We start from the raw sequence: 16436 nt of genomic DNA on the forward strand, positions 1-16436 counted from the left end.
GAAAGAGAGAGAGAGCGAGCGAGAGAGCGCACGAGAGAGAGCGAGAGAGCGCGAGAGAGAGAGAGAGCGAGAGAGAGAGTGGAGTAATTAACAGTAACTGTGCATTAAAATGTGCATAGCTTCAATGCCTTCATCTTGCAGGAACTGCTGACACACTCCAGCCACATGAGGTCTAGCATTGTCCTGCATTAGAAGGAACCCATGGCCAACCGCACTAGCATATGGTCTCACAAGGGGTCTGAGGATCTCATCTCTGTACGTAATGGCAGTCAGGCCTCTGGCGAGCACATGGAGGGCTGTGCGGCCCTCCAAAGAAATGTCACCCCACACCATTACTGACCCACTGCCAAAACCGGTCATGCTGAAGGATGTTGCAGGCAGCAGATTGCTCTCCACAGCGTCTTCAGACTGTGTCACGTCTGTCACATGTGCTCAGTGTGAACCTGCTTTCATCTGTGAAGAGCACAGGGCGCCAGTGGCGAATTTGCCAATCCTGGTGTTCTCTGGCAAATGCCAAGCGTCCTGCACGGTGTTGGGCTGTGAGCACTACCCCCATCTGTGGACGTCGGGCCCTCATACCATCCTTATGGAGTCGGTTTCTAACCGTTTGTGCAGACACATGCACATTTGTGGCCTGCTGGAGGTCATTTTGCAGGGCTCTGGCAGTGCTCCTCCTGTTCCTCCTTGCACAAAGGCGGAGGTAGCGGTCCTGCTGCTGGGTTGTTGCCCTCCTACAGCCTCCCCCACGTGTCCTGGTGTACTGGCCTGTCTCCTGGTAATGCCTCCAGTCTCTGGACACTACGCTGACAGACACAGCAAACCTTCTTGCCACAGCTCGCATTGATGTGCCATCCTGGATGAGCTGCACTACCTGAGCCACTTGTGTGGGTTGTAGAGTCCGTCTCATGTTACCACCCGTTAGTGTGAAAGCACCATCAACATTCAAAAGTGACCAAAACATCAGCCAGAAAGCATAGGTACTGAGAAGTGGTCTGTGATCCCCACCTGCAGAACCACTCCTTTATTGAGTGTGTCTTGCTAATTGGCAATAATTTCCACCTGTTGTCTATTCCATTTGCACAACAGCATGTGAAATTGTCAGTGTTGCTTCCTAAGTGGACAGTTTGATTTCACAGAAGTTTGATTTACTTGGATTTGTGTTCCCTTTATTTTTTTGAGCAGTGTGTAAATATATATATATATATATACATACACATACACACACACACACACACAACCCCAATTCCAATGAAGTTGGGACATTGTGTAAAACATAAATGAAATAAAAATAGAATACGATGACTTGCAAATCCTTTTCAACCTATATTCAATTGAATACTCTACAAAGACAAGATATTTAATGTTCAAACGGATAAACTTTACTGTTTTTTGCAAATATTCACTCATTTTAAATTTGATTCCTGTAACACGTTCCAAAGAAATTGGGACAGGGGAATGTTTACGACTGTGTTACATCACCTTTCCTTTTAACAACACTCAATAACCGTTTGGAAACTGAGGACACTAATTGTTGAAGCTTTGTAGGTGGAATTCTTTCCCATTCTTGTTTGATGTACAACTTCAGTTGCTCAACAGTCCGTGGTCTCTGTTGTCATATTTTGCGCTTCATAATGCGCCACACATTTTCAGTGGGAGACAGGTCTGGACTGCAGAGAGGCCAGTCTAGTACCCGCAGTCTTTTACTACAAAGCCACACTGTTATAACACGTGCAGAACGTGGCTTGGCATTGTCTTGCTGAAATAAGGCAGGGACGTCCCTGAAAAGACGTCGCTTGGATGGTAGCATAAGTTGCTCCAAAAACTGTATGTACCTTTCAGCCTTAATGGTGCCTTCACAGATGTGCAAGTTACCCATGCCATGGGCACTAACACACCCCCATACCATCAGAGATGCTGGCTTTTGAACTTTGCGCTGATAACAATCCAGACAGTCCTTTTCCTCTTTGGCCCGGAGGACACGACGTCCATGATTTCCAAAGGCAGTTTGAAATGTGGACTCGTCAGACCACAGAACACTTTTCCACTTTGCGTCAGTCCATCTCAGATGAGCTTGGGCCCAGAGAAGCCGGCGGTGTTTCTGGGTGTTGTTGATATATGGCTTTCGCTTTGCATGGCAGTTTTAACTTGCACTTGTAGATGGAGAGACGAACTGTGTTCACTGACAATGGTTTTCTGAACTGTTCCTGAGCCCATGTGGTAATATCCGTTACAGAATTATGTCGGTTTTTAATGCAATGCTGCCTGAGGGATCAAAGGTTAACTCGTTCACCTGTGGAATGTTCCAAACAGGTGATTTTTGAGCATTCCTCAACTTTCCCAGTCTTTTGTTGCCCCTGTCCCAACTTCTTTGGAATGTGTTGCAGGCATCAAATTCAAAATGAGTGAATATTTGCAAAAAACAATAAAGTTTATCCGTTTGAACTTTAAATATCTTGTCTTCGTAGTGTATTCAATTGAATATAGGTTGAAAAGGATTTGCAAATCATCATATTTATGTTTACCCAACATCCCAACTTCATTGGAATTGGGGTTGTGTGTATTAGTTGTGTATATATATATATATATATATATATATATATATATATATATATGTGTGTGTGTGTGTGTGTGTGTGTGTGTATATATATATATATATATATATATATATATATATATATATATATATATATATATATATATATATATATATATATATATAGTGTGTCAGCACTTAAGTTTGTCTCTTAATTCACTTTTTGGCACAACTATTAATGAAACAACTGCCAAGAGACTCTCAACAATTTATGACTGAGTTTGTGTTTGTGTCTGTATGTGTGTACCTGTCAGAGTGGAGAAGAGGAAACTGAGGTAATCCACGTCTCTCACTGGCACATCCTGTGAACTGCTCGTCCAGCCACTTAGAGGAGACCTGCAGAAGACCACACAGACACACACACATTACTGCGCAGTGGTCCAGCACTGATCTGCTCTCCCATTACAATGTGCCACACTGTGCCTGTGTGTGTGCGCGTGCAATGAGAATGTCACTCTAAAAATACCAGAAACCTGAGCTGGGCCATTTCCTCTCAGAACAATCCTCTACCTCACACACACCCCCAGCCTTAATATCCGAACGTTCACACACGGCTGCCTCCTTATGACTTCAGACACAAATCAATGCATAGAATCCTTATCCTCATGTTACCTCTGGAGCAGTGGTCAGCACTATTTATAATAGGCACAACTTCAACCTCGTCCTTGTCTGGCAGGCAAAGGGAGACATAAAATCTCCATTTTAGGGCCTAAAATTCATTAGTTTCATGAATTTGGCATTACCAACTAATTACTATCCATACATTCTGAAGAATTAGAACTGACTTAACCCTCCCCATTGTTCCCATTCAGTCAAAAGGCTTGGCTGACATAATCTTCCACTTCTTGATTTGCATTACAATTAGGGATGGGGGAAAAAAATGTGATTCTTAGATACATTGCGATGCAAACGTGGAGGATTCTGAATCGTATCACAAATTACAAAAATTGGTTTTCTAAATTTGAATTGATTACGTAATGTTGACGGAACACAAAAAGGCAGAGCTTTGCAAAGTGCGTAAGTGCAGCGCCCAGACAGTCGAGCACACTACATTAAAAGCTAGTGCAGGGGTCGCAATCCAAATGTTAATAAGAGTCATTTTGTCTTTGAACAAAAATCAAACTTTGGAGCCACAACATTTTGATTCCATTTTACTATCTTGGCTGTACATGTGTCTCTGTATGTGCTAATGTTCTAGTGTAGGCTATAAATATAGTGCTAACAATAACACAGACTTCCTTTGCTCTGCTTTAAGCTTTAGCTCAGCTGTAGCCAATTTTCTTGTATCACCAGCCAGAAACCTTTCCAGAAAGGTAGAACAGTTTGTTGTAAAATGTCTCTCAAATTTCTACTTTTTACAAGGCTGAAGGCAGTTTCTTGCTCGACTTTTCCCGTTCCACCTTAAATGATCCAAGAGGAGCAAGAATGTACATTAATTCCAGTGTTTGAGATCACTGTTAAAACTGTGTTTGAACAGTCATCAGAACTTTATTTACTGCAAAGGAGGATAATTTTATTTTTACCTAGAAATCTAATTCTCATGTGGAGCCCCAACCGGCCAGTAAAAGAGCAGCGGGTTGTTACGTTTCCACCTATTTTCCGCCCATTGTGGTTGCTGCCAACCAGAGGACCATTGATCAAGTGATGTCAGAGTATCCACCCAACCCAAAGGACGAAGTTAATTACAAACTCTACCACAACTTTTATTGCAAAGGATTTACATTCATTCTTAGTCGTTGAAAAACAGGGCTTTCATGCCATGCTGTGCACTTTGGAGGCGAGACAGTGTCCCGTCTCGAAGATATTTTACTGACACAGCGACCACCACACTTTACGACACTGAAGTTATAGAATCACTAAAGAAAACAAGTAGGATAGCTGTAATCTGGCAGCTCATGTGTGCTAAACAAGAGCAGTGAATGAGAGCCTTCCAGTTCACTTACTACATCACTTCCATTAAATTTATTAATAAAATATATTAGAAGCAAATTCTGGATCATTACAAATATTGTGCTTTAAAAATTCCAAGTTCTCACACAGTGAGAAAAAGAGAAATCCTGTATAGAAAGATGCATCGATAATCATTTTATTATCGCATTGCAGCCCTTTGAATCGTAATATAATCAAATTGTGAGGTGCCTAGGAATTCCCATCCCTAATTACAGTACAGTACAATTTCAAAGAACAAGAATAGTCAAAATCTTAAAAAGTGTTCTTGAGTTTCCTCAAACAACAAGTAAGCATCAGCTGGTGACCTGCTAAAGAGAATGAAGCGAAAGTCTCAAAATTCATTGCCATGTTATCACCCCAGCTAAGGATGTGGGTCAGTCCCATAACTAAGTTTTGCACCTTAAACTGATCTTTAATGAATGAAAAATAAGTTGCATAACATTTCTTAGAACTTACACTTTTTGGATTTTAAATCTTGGCTTATTGCTAGTGAGATGGGCCTACAGTACAATGCAATGGCAACAAAACAGCGCATCTAGGTGCATTCTTCACGCTCATGTTCTTTCAAGTAAATTTATCAAGAACATTCTTCCCATTGTCTCAGCTCAGCACCCACCATTTTTCAGCCACAAAAAATATTTTTGTACATCCCACGAAACAAATCAAGCTTGAAATTATTGCCAAAGTTGCTGTGTGCTTCTCAAAGCAAACCAAGGTCAACTGTCAATGTTCCTTCCATATTAATTTGCTGCTATTTTGGCTTGAGGAGAAAATTAAGAAACACTAAATTTCACAGTCATGTTAATCAAGCCTCAACACTCAGTGTCTCACTCTGACTAAACACTGGGAATGTCCTGATCAAGTTTTTGTCCTGATCCTAACCAAATGAAATTGACACTGAGCACCCACCATTACTGAGTCTTATATGTTGGCAGATAACATTGCCAACAGGGCACATTCATTGCACAGTGATGTTAGTAAAGCAATAAGATATGCTAGGCTAGGCCAATTCCTTTAAAAGTCTAGAGTAACATCACTGTTTAACATATACTGTGTGGCACACTACCGATTTTGGACAATTTGGAGAAGCTTGTATATAAAACATGAAAAGAACAGTATACTACATCCCCTCTGCTTTGAAAATGGCATTATTCTGTACAATACTGGAAGAAGTTCTTTTCTCATGGAGCTAGTTTTGCATTTTGACGAAAGGTGACTAGCATAACCTCAGTCAAAACAGATATGACAACTGGCTGTCGGACTGTTATCGCTTTCCACTTTGCTAATTCCACACTGCAGACATTCAAAGGGCTCATATGGAAAAGTGCATTTTCCTCCCTTTTCTTCAAATAAAAGAGACTGATGCAGCAGGTAAACATTGTTACAGTTCCAAAATATGCACTCCCTATTCCATACAGTCCAAAAAACAGCCCATTTTGAATTTGCCGTTTCAGTGAGGTCATGAACACAAACACATTTACATATATCCGCATATTCAACCTACACCAGTTTAGCCCCACCACACTCATTCAGAAGTTATATTTAGTGGTTTCTTAGACAAGACACAATAGTGGACAGCCAATCAGATAAGAAATCACTTACATAAATCAAGTCGTAATAATGTAAAGTCATATAAAGTAATGTAAAATGACGTTTTGGGCATATAAAGCCACAGAAACGTTAGATGCGGACCAAGTAATGTTTACAGTATAAAAGGTTACAGGTTTAAGAAAGAATCAGAACTGCGTCAAATTTGATGTGATCTTAAATCAGAAACCGTAGTGTGCAATCTTATGCAAAGGTTTGAGAACCCTCAGTCAAAGTTAATAAGCCCTCCAGACAAAACATTAGTCACCTTGTGTGTTTAAGGTGGTGACTAATCTTTTGTCCAGGTAGCTTGTGAATAAAAATCGCTTTGCTTCCAGGCAAGAATTGCTTCTAGAACTCAACACAGGTCCTTCACAACGAATTTCTGAAATACATTCCGTAGGAAACCATTATTTTTATTCACAAGCCATGAAACATGTCAGCGGTCCCTGTCCATCAGTTTAATTTTTCAGCCATAATACTGATGAGAATTTCCTGTAGACATGGGCATTTTTGCCATTGCTGGTAGACCTGTATGACCGTATACTTCGATATACCTGCAGGAGAAGGAGTTGCTTCCTTCACCCTATGGCCTTTGGTACACCCAAATGCAATCACTCCTTTTTGCCAATCATTAACTTCTGCTTTGAGACCCATTTTCCACACATCGAACAAGACTGTACCACCTGTTCTCAATCTATGAATCCCATCGCACACCCTGCAGGTATCTACCTGCAGGTATCTAACCCGTTCATCAATGTGCAATATCATTTGCAGGAGCCTGAAGTTACTACCACCTTAAACAAGCTTGATAAGCTAACACTTCCCCCACATATTCTCACTTAGAAAATGAAAAAGCAACCAGGGTACAAAAACTTTTACATATAACTATCAAGTTGTCTCTGAGGGAGCATTTTCCCTCTAGGTAGGGAAAAAGGGTAAAAGGTGAAACATGATATTATTGGTTAATATTATTTTTGTCTGCCCACAGGTACACCATGATGCAATCAAAAGTTTTCAAGTCAGATACATTTTGATGAAAGATTACAGAGAAAAACAGGAATTCTGCCTTTTAAATGGCATTATATTAAAATTTCTGCTTAACGCGATATCAGCGAACGTGACTAAGGTATTAAAAAAAGGATTTCTTTTTTATTTCAGGTTGACTTTTAGGGGGCAGTCGTGGGCTGGAGGTTAAGGGACTGGCCCTGTGACCGGAAGGTTGCTGGTTCGATCCCCAGTGCTGACAGTCCATGACTGAGGTGTCCTTGAGCAAGACACGTAACCTCCAATTGCTGCCCACTGCTCCGGGCAAGTGTGCTCACTGCCCCCTAGTGTGTGTATTTTCATTAGTGTGTATGTGGCGTTTCACTTCAGAGATGGGTTAAATGTGGAGGTGGAATTTGCCCGTTTGTGGAATTAAAAAAGTATCACTTATCTTAACTTAATACTGCCCAAAGCAATCCAATAAAATAAGCTTTGATCAGACTTAAGACGTCACAAAGCTGGTGGTTTCGTGTCCATATCTGCGTATTTGCTGTCAGACTGGAGTGCCAATGGCAAGGTATTGTGAGAACTGTCCTGTTCAAAGTCTCACAAAATACTTTTGTGTGACCGTAATGGGACATGAGGCTGCTGGGGTGTGTACGTATGCCCATGCGAATGTGTGCGGGCTATTCAAGGACAATCTGTTGATTCTCATGCTGTTTCCCCTCAAACCGCATTATTTGTGACTTGCTGATGTGGGTCAGCGTTGGACCGATACATCACTTTCATTCAATTTCTCTTGTGATGGTAGGACAAGCATGCAGACGGTTTACATAACGTTTTGACTGGCAAATATCCCATCAGTCATCATGGAAGGGGTGGGGGGGTCATAAAAGAACCTCTTATGCATGCACACACATACAGTCCCATGGTAAGTCATCAGTCTCTCACACAAATTTGTTCAGTTAACCAAAACACTGCGGAATGTGCACAGATAATGGGTTCCATTTATTGAATGACAGATCTGATCGTAAAATGGGCACACAATAATTTTTATATAAAACACACACAAACAAGCTTGCGCTCCTGTCTTTGTGACGCTTTTCCATTGATGTCCATGTTACTGCAGCTAAAATGCAGCTGCTACACCTGACCCCAACCTCAACCTCTGGATCAAATAGGAAACAAAGAGCCAAACACATGGACACTAGCAGGGTTTCACTGGAAACAAAATTCAGCCTTGGTCTTTTGTCTAGACCAGCCCACTACAGCCAAATCTCTGCAATTTCAGAAGACTTTTCATGAAGAAGCTGCCACATCTTCTATATTGAACATTGTTCAAATGGCAAAACGGTGGATGATTTGGATGTCTTTTAACCATTACCTTGCGCTGGGTTCTAGAACTTTGTCTCCATCATCTCTGCACTGGGAGATCATTAGCAAAGCGACATTAGTGAGATCTTACAGGCTATGGTTAAAGTGGCAGCTACATGTATACAACACTTTATACATATCTCTACATACTAGCATCAAATCATTACTTTATGCCAATGAAGCATGATTATATAACCCCTCCCCCAGGCTGAGGCACAAAAACAAGGCTTGATGTTTAGGTCTCAAATTCAACATTAAAGTGAAAAAGATATGATAACAGTAAATAGTTTAATTACATCTTCAGAAGACACGTCCTTCACCAAGTTTTGTCCAAGTTCTCTTTGAATTCTTTTTCATTGTGCCCATTAACATCACATTCATCCGCTTGGAGAAGTGTCTGAAGCCAACATTAGAAAATGTTATTCAGCAAGTTGTGTGCAATTTCATATGCAGACCGGAGAAGTTCCCAGAATTTTAGCTGTAATGTGTCACTGTTTCCATTTTGTCTATTGGAGCATTCAGTAACTAAATAACACTACTATTCAGAACTTTGGAAATCACTTCATAATCATATGTTGTTTTACACATGATAAGAACTCTAAATCTTTAATACAATATAGATTTAAAGGAGAATTCCATTGATTGTTCAAAACCTCTGCATAATTAAATGGTTGTAATGGAAACAAAGTCTGAGTCATAGGGGTCCGGTGTGAAATGCTCTGCATTGTTCAAAGTTGTGGTGATAGGAACCAGACGTCTGAAGTGTTTCCTTATAAAAGCTAAGTTACACAGCCATTACATTTGAATATATGTACATGTATTGTACATGCATTTGCTAGATGCCAAAGACCATGTTTTGATAGTTCTGAGTTGATGTACCAACAAAAAACTTTTTACATATTTACCACTGTTTTATCATTATATATGTACACACACACACACACACACACATATACATATACATATATATATATATATATATATATATATATATATATAAATAAAATTTTACCAACATGTGATGGTAATTACAGTTGTATGAACTTCTGTTTTTCTAGCAAGACTTTTGACTTTTACTAATTTGGTGTACATGCTATATATAAAAACCAATTTTTTTGGCTTTTGCTAGTTCTTAGACATGTCATTTTCCTCCCAATAGACTGGACTTGAAGAATGACCACTTGAGTTCATCTTCACACCAACAACAAACGACTTGCTTCATGCTTATGAGTCAACTGTGAAAATTTGGACTTAAGACTCCTTGTTTTAAACATCAACTGTAATCGGATATTGCAGAAGCAGTGCTGCAAGCTGGATAGAATGCCTGTGTTCAGCATGTACATCATCTATTGCACACAGGTGAAGTGGGCAGACAAAAAGGACAAGTGTAGTGGAAATGGATACGATTCAGATTAGTAGGTTGTGTGAGCATGCACACATTTCATGTAACAGTAGATCAATATTGAAATGATAATTTCATATAATTTCATTCATTTACAATAGAATAGCATGTTAATATGGTGCATAATATGTTAAGTATCAAGACAAAAATATGTTAGGTGGCTGGTGATCTCTATAAATCCTGGATATTTTATCAAATCAAATTTATTTGTATAGCGCTTTTTACAACTGTTGTCACAAAGCAGCTTCACAGAATTTCAGTAAAGACAGTTACTTTGTTTATTTTTATTATTCACTACACTATTTGTTCTCGAGTGTACAATCTATATTCTTTCTGTGCAATAATTCTTGAGATGTGCAATATTATATAACTATAAGCTATCCAAGGAATGTGCAATAACAAACTTACCTTCACTTGTCTATTGTCTGTTTAGAATATATAGTTTTATATTTAAGATTTTTATACTATTTTTCTTAAATCTGCACTTTATATTTTTGCCGTATGTTTAATTATTTTGTGTGCAGAAAGTGATGTTGGATTGCTGCTCAATTTCGTTGTACACTGTGCAATGACAAAGGCATCTTATCTCTTATTTAATTTCTAGGAAAAACAGCCATTAAGTTATTCATTTTACAGCAGATATTTCTGAAGAACTTAAATAAGATAATATACCCACATATGAAGGATAAAATAAGTGAAAGGGAAAAAAGTGCAAGACTGGGTGACCAACAAAACTGTCAACATCAGATAAACAGGATCTAAAGCTTTCATCTTTCAGAGAAGATTGAGCTCCACTCTCCAATGGTTCAGATCACTGTGAGCAGACAAATCAACACTATGGGACTTCAAGAACCTGTTGCTGAGAAAAAAAAATTGCAAATCAAACAAGGAAATTGCTGATATTCTTATAACTATAGACTGGCCACCCCAGAGACCAGACTTCACCATCACTGACAGTGTAAGCCGCACAGTGAGAAGCTGACAAATTTTAAGACCAAACTTCAGGGAAAAAAGGAAAAATATCTGTGCAGATTTCTTTGAAAAATTGAAAGCAAGAGTCTCTAAAAGAATAGAAGCTGTAATGAAGACAAAGGGTGGACATGAAATACCGGAAAGAGTGACATCATAATATATAATTATATTATACTATAACTGAAAAGTGGTCTTTTGCACAGTACTGTACATGTTGCTAAAATGTAAATACAAAAAGTCATATGCGTTGTAGATCTGATCTACACAGGACACACTACAATCACCAATACCTAGTGTGTCTTAGAATGTGAAGGTGCTAGCTGCTATGAAAAGAGCAATGCTGCCCCCAATTGGCTAACCAGAACTCAAAGTGGTGTAGCAGTTACCTCCGGTGCCCTCTTCTCTATCTGTCTATCTATCCTTCCTCCTGTTGAACAAATAGAGAGCCCAGAGGAACTAAAGTGTACAACACACACACACGCACAGACTTGGACGGTATGTCACACAATCACTGTGTGTTCTCACACAGTGTTCCCATCAGGATTCGAAGGAAAACCACAAATAAAAGACTGGCTTTAGGCTAGTGTCTAAAAACCACAGTGGGGCCACAGCATGTCACACAGATGCAGTGTCTTTCTCTCTCTCTCTCTCTCACACACACGTAAACACACATGCCTATAGCCCTAAGGCCCACGGCATGAGATGGATTCACAATATCACCTGTCAATCATTCGCTGCTCAATTCAACATCCATAAAAGCCCAAATAACAAATTTAAAAACAGCACCTACAATTCAGCAGTCTTTGAGAAATATGAAGATAACAAAGCCAAAAATCTTATAAATCGTCATAAATGTTTGTGTGTACAGGGGCTGCCAATTGGTCTCAGAAATTTAATTAAAAATTTGCCCCAATGTTTGACAAATATCGGTATAGAGATCACCTTTTAATTTATGTAATACCCAGTCAAAACAGCCATTAAGTACAAGTCATTTTTCAGGGTCAGGAAAAAAAAAACAGAAAAGCACTTAACAGTAAATTACACAAAAGCCTCAACAACAGTAAGAAATTTAGTATATAAAGATAATTTGCTTTTTGCCTTTATTAGAGGCGTGACTTGCATTCAGGATATTTTTGCACATCTCCAAAGCTCAGTCTTAGATGTCAGTTGACTTTCTGCTTCTTACAATCCACATAATTTCGCATACAATTCTTCATTTTCTTCTTTTATTTTATTTTCAGTTTAAACCTACTTCTGTTGTTAGGGACTTTCTTTGCTCCTGCTTTCATTTACAGAGCCACTCACAAAGTGTGATATCACTCACCTGGGGAATTCCTTTTCTCTGTAACAGTTCTTGACAGCTACATATACTTTCAGATTTAAAGTGTTGAGCTGTCTTCTCACAGTGGAAGGATGAACAAAAGAACCTGTGGATTTTAAAGATCTGAAGCAGCTTAATTTTCTCCTCTCTCTCAAAGATGAAAGCTTTAAGCACTGTTTATCTAATGGCAACAGTTATGGTGGTCTACCAGGCTGTTGTTGAGTCTGTTTCACTTTGCCCTTCATTATATAAGTGGATTATTGTCTACCTGATCTCCACAGAAATATCTCCTGGGCCATTTTACACGCACATGAGAAAGAACTGTTTAAGGCAGCTAAGGTGTGCTTGGGTAGCTGCTTGTACGAACATTAGTGTCTCATTAAAGAGGAACATAATAATGTCAGTGAGATCTTTAGGAACAGGTATTTATATTCTGTGACTCTCTCAATGGTGGATCCTGCCAGGGTAATATTTACAGTACTAAAATCAGTATTAAAAGATCTGGAAAACAGCATGAACTTAGTTTTCATGACATTTAAAACTAGCTTGTGCTTATATAATGCCACCTGCAGAGCATTAAATGAGCTCTGTAATTTTCTTGTTGCAGCATGAATAGAATCAGCTGAGCAATATAAAATCATGTCATCTGCATAAAGGTAAATTTTGCAGTTTGAGGTAGAAGCAGAGGCAGCAATATCATTTAAGTATATATTAAATAAAACTGGACCCAAAATTGACCCTTGTGGTACACCTTTAGATACAGTGTTTAAAGTGTGGTTTAAAACCAGTGTCGTAGCAGAGATAGTACTGTGACCTTCTCTGAAACCAGACTGATATTTAGAAAAAACAGAATTTTTGAGAAGAAATGATTTCAATTGCTGGTCACTAGAGATTCTAACATTTTTGCTAAACAGGACAGTTTTGAGATGGGCCTATAATTATTCAGATCTGTTGTCTCACCACCTTTATGCAGAGGAATTACATGAGCTGTTTTCCAGGCCCTGGGGATTCTGCAAAGATTAAACTGAATGAAACTGAAAAATTAAAAATGTATAAAATGCATTCTAAAATAACCCGGGCTGTGAGCCACAATAAAAAGGGGTCCAGCCCATCTTCTCCAGTGGCTTTTCATGGATTAATTTTAGCCAGGGCATTAGCAACTAAATATGGAGAAAATGGCTGGAGTGACAAGACACCATGCGTTTTAGAAGAGACCATGCGTTATAAGCCAGTGGTTCTCGATTTGAAGGTTCAACATGGTTGTTTAGGCTTATTCTTTTCAGATCTTTCACAGGGTTGTCATGCTCTGCGAGTGACTGTGTAAATGAAAGCAAGAGCAAAGAAAGTCTCAAACTAGCTACTGCAGACATAGCTTTAAACTTGAATTTGCCAAATATTCAGAATGTCAGAACAGCACTGATATGTACAAACTGTTCAGGGCCATGGATCTGCTCTACACAATATTTACAGTATTGATATTGCAGAAGGCTACAAAACATACCAGATGAGTTTCTGTCACTGATTCTGTATAAAACTCAAACATTACGTGCCTTAGGATTACACAGGCCAGTGCTTTAATACATTTTAAGGCATACTGCAATGGCAATATGTAGCAGTACTATACTGTACAACCCCTCTGTGTACATGTGTATGTGTGGGTGAAGGTAGAGTCTGTACACATAATAAAGTGGATAATAAACGTGAATGCAACATACAGTACCTACTGCTGTATGACCTCGACTTCACTAAACAATGACTGGTGCTATGTTACGCTTCGTTACAGCAAATTGCTACCAATGGCAAACAGTCACGGCCAATCAGACTTAAGTGGGGGAGCTAGCCAGTCTCTGATCATGCTCCATAGTGCTAGGCCCAACACTGATTGGCTAAATTGTTTGATTCTATTAAAAGCGTAAACTCGCCGACTGCTGTCTCCTCTTGGTCTCCACGAGTAACAGACGTTCTAAGCGCAGATCGTCACACCTGACTGAGTTTGTGCCGGACACACACACACACAGCTTGTGACTGTGTGGACATGTGTAGCAAATCCCCAAAACAAGTTACAAAATGGGGATGATGGTCAATAACATAGATTGAGGAAGGATCTTTGGAGCTAGCTGAGCATTTTCTCTGAGGCATTCATTTTTTAACTTTGGCACATTCATGTAAGCAATTTATACTTGCTAACTGCACTTTCAAAATGTGGAAATATATGCCAGCTCAGCTTGGGCACATAACATCCCGCTTATTCAAAGCAGTGCACTTCATACTAGCACTGTGTTACACAGCATGTATTCCCAAGGAGTGCCCCACCATACTGGACCCTTTCTAGGGCCATGATGTATGATGTAAATCGAGCTAGGCCACCTCTGTGAATTGCTACATAACCTGTGCATGCACTGCCCCTAGCCCACTGCTAAGAAAGGCTAACGGATCTGATAGACAAAGTGAAGCCATACTGCAAGCACCGCAGCACTCAGTGAAGAAATCATTTAGCCTGGAGAATCAGATTTTACAATGAACAAAGCCACAGATATGCTTTCAAAACAGACATCAGACGCAGACTTGCTAAAAGACGACACAAACTTGGTGTGACAGCATCAAGTTCCCTTAAGATTTAAGTGCATTTTGTAGTTCTACACTTACAGTCTCTGGTCCATCTATTTCTCTTCATACTTTGTTAGCCCTCATTACCCCATACATCAGTGGTCAGAATCTGATCCACTCGTATTAACGCAACGCCACCACCATGTCAGTGTCACTGCAGTGATGGGAATGATCCAGAACCCAAATAATACCTGCTTTGTGGTGATCCTGGGTAGGTCTGAAAATAAGTAGCACAATATTTTCTCACACACACACACACACACACACACACACACACACACACACACACACATATATACACACAAATATACATATATAGACATAGACATTGTCACATCGTCATCAGGTTATTTGTCCATCATCAGCTATACACGATTACATTACCCTATCAGCTACGATTACATTACCCTATCAGCTAGTCTTAGTCCTGTGGGGGTCCTACCCTAACAGAATTATGCAAAGAAACAGAAGGACAATGTGTAATTGTAGAACTACCAAATGCACCTAAACGGTAAGCAGACCTGATAAAACAAGACAAGCAACCAAGCCTTTGGCATATGGGTAAACTGAAGAGCAGAGTTAAGCCCTCATGTTACAGGCTGTACATTACAGTGTTTGTCCTGACAGACATGTGCAAGTTTAAGTGCTATACCTCAGGTATACGGTGCGGATGAGCATGGCAGCTAGGCTCGTTGAGACTCTGCCAGCGTTGCAAACTTGACTGAGGCAGGCCAGGACATCAGTGGGAAAAGCAGGCAGGAAGTAGAGAATCTGAACCAACTGCTGCTGCTGCTCCACCGGCAGTACTACAACACAGCCCTCATGAGGATCTACACACACACAAATAAACATTAATATTCAGTTCAAAGATTACATGCGGAATACTCAGTGAAAAGAAAGGAAAGAGCTCCCCTGTCTGGTAGCTTTGCAAAACTACTACTATTAGTAAGGAAACTGTGTGTGTGTGTCTGTCTGGGCTAAGACAGCGAGTGTTCTCCCCCTGTAAGTGATCACAGATAGACAGACATTATTAGATGCTGACGCACTCTGCTGATGTCACCAGGGCTCTGGCATACAAAGGAAGCGCTGTGCTCTTGAAACATGAAACTACAGACAGCTTAGACACACACACACACACATTCAGTGGGAGATACCAACATTCAGACTCTCACACACACACTCTGAGCAAGACACCAACACTCAGACTCGCTCTCTCTCACAGACCGACATGCACACACTATAACAAGGGGCCCATACGTATTATGTCACTGTCCAAAAAAAAAAAAAAAAAAAAAATCTAATTCAATTTTGATTTTCCTACATAATTTTGAACACAGCAGCTGGAGATGTTTTTATTTTGATTTTTTTTGGACAGCAACAGATGCAAAAGTCTAAATGTAATAATTATAATAATAAAAAAATACAAACATTTTAGAACTGCAACATTTGAATATCTGACCTGCTATTTTCAAATCATAATTTAGATCTATTTTGTTTATGAATCATATAGAGAAGAAGACTACTTTTTTGTATATAGACAAGGTAAATTTGTTTCCTACCACACCTACCATAAAAAATGCTTCAGACTAAAGTGTGTGCACCGTTACTCAACATTACTAACTAACCCCAAACGTAACCGGAAG

General features: G+C 39.6%; 1 protein-coding gene across 3 annotated transcripts in view; it reads right to left on the reverse strand.

Moving 5' to 3' along the window:
- tex10 (testis expressed 10) overlaps nucleotides 1-16436 on the reverse strand; it is a 58458-nt gene that overhangs the window by 12570 nt on the left and 29452 nt on the right. For all 3 annotated transcript variants that reach the window (XM_017704023.2, XM_037533844.1, XM_017704024.2), the window contains exons 10-11: nucleotides 15446-15623; nucleotides 2841-2929 (exon numbers count right to left, since the gene is read on the reverse strand). In XM_017704023.2, coding sequence (XP_017559512.1) covers nucleotides 2841-2929; nucleotides 15446-15623 — 267 coding nt within the window. The remainder of the gene's footprint in view (nucleotides 1-2840; nucleotides 2930-15445; nucleotides 15624-16436) is intronic.

The sequence above is a fragment of the Pygocentrus nattereri genome, chromosome 24 (assembly GCF_015220715.1).
Source record: "Pygocentrus nattereri isolate fPygNat1 chromosome 24, fPygNat1.pri, whole genome shotgun sequence".
NCBI lineage: Eukaryota > Metazoa > Chordata > Actinopteri > Characiformes > Serrasalmidae > Pygocentrus > Pygocentrus nattereri.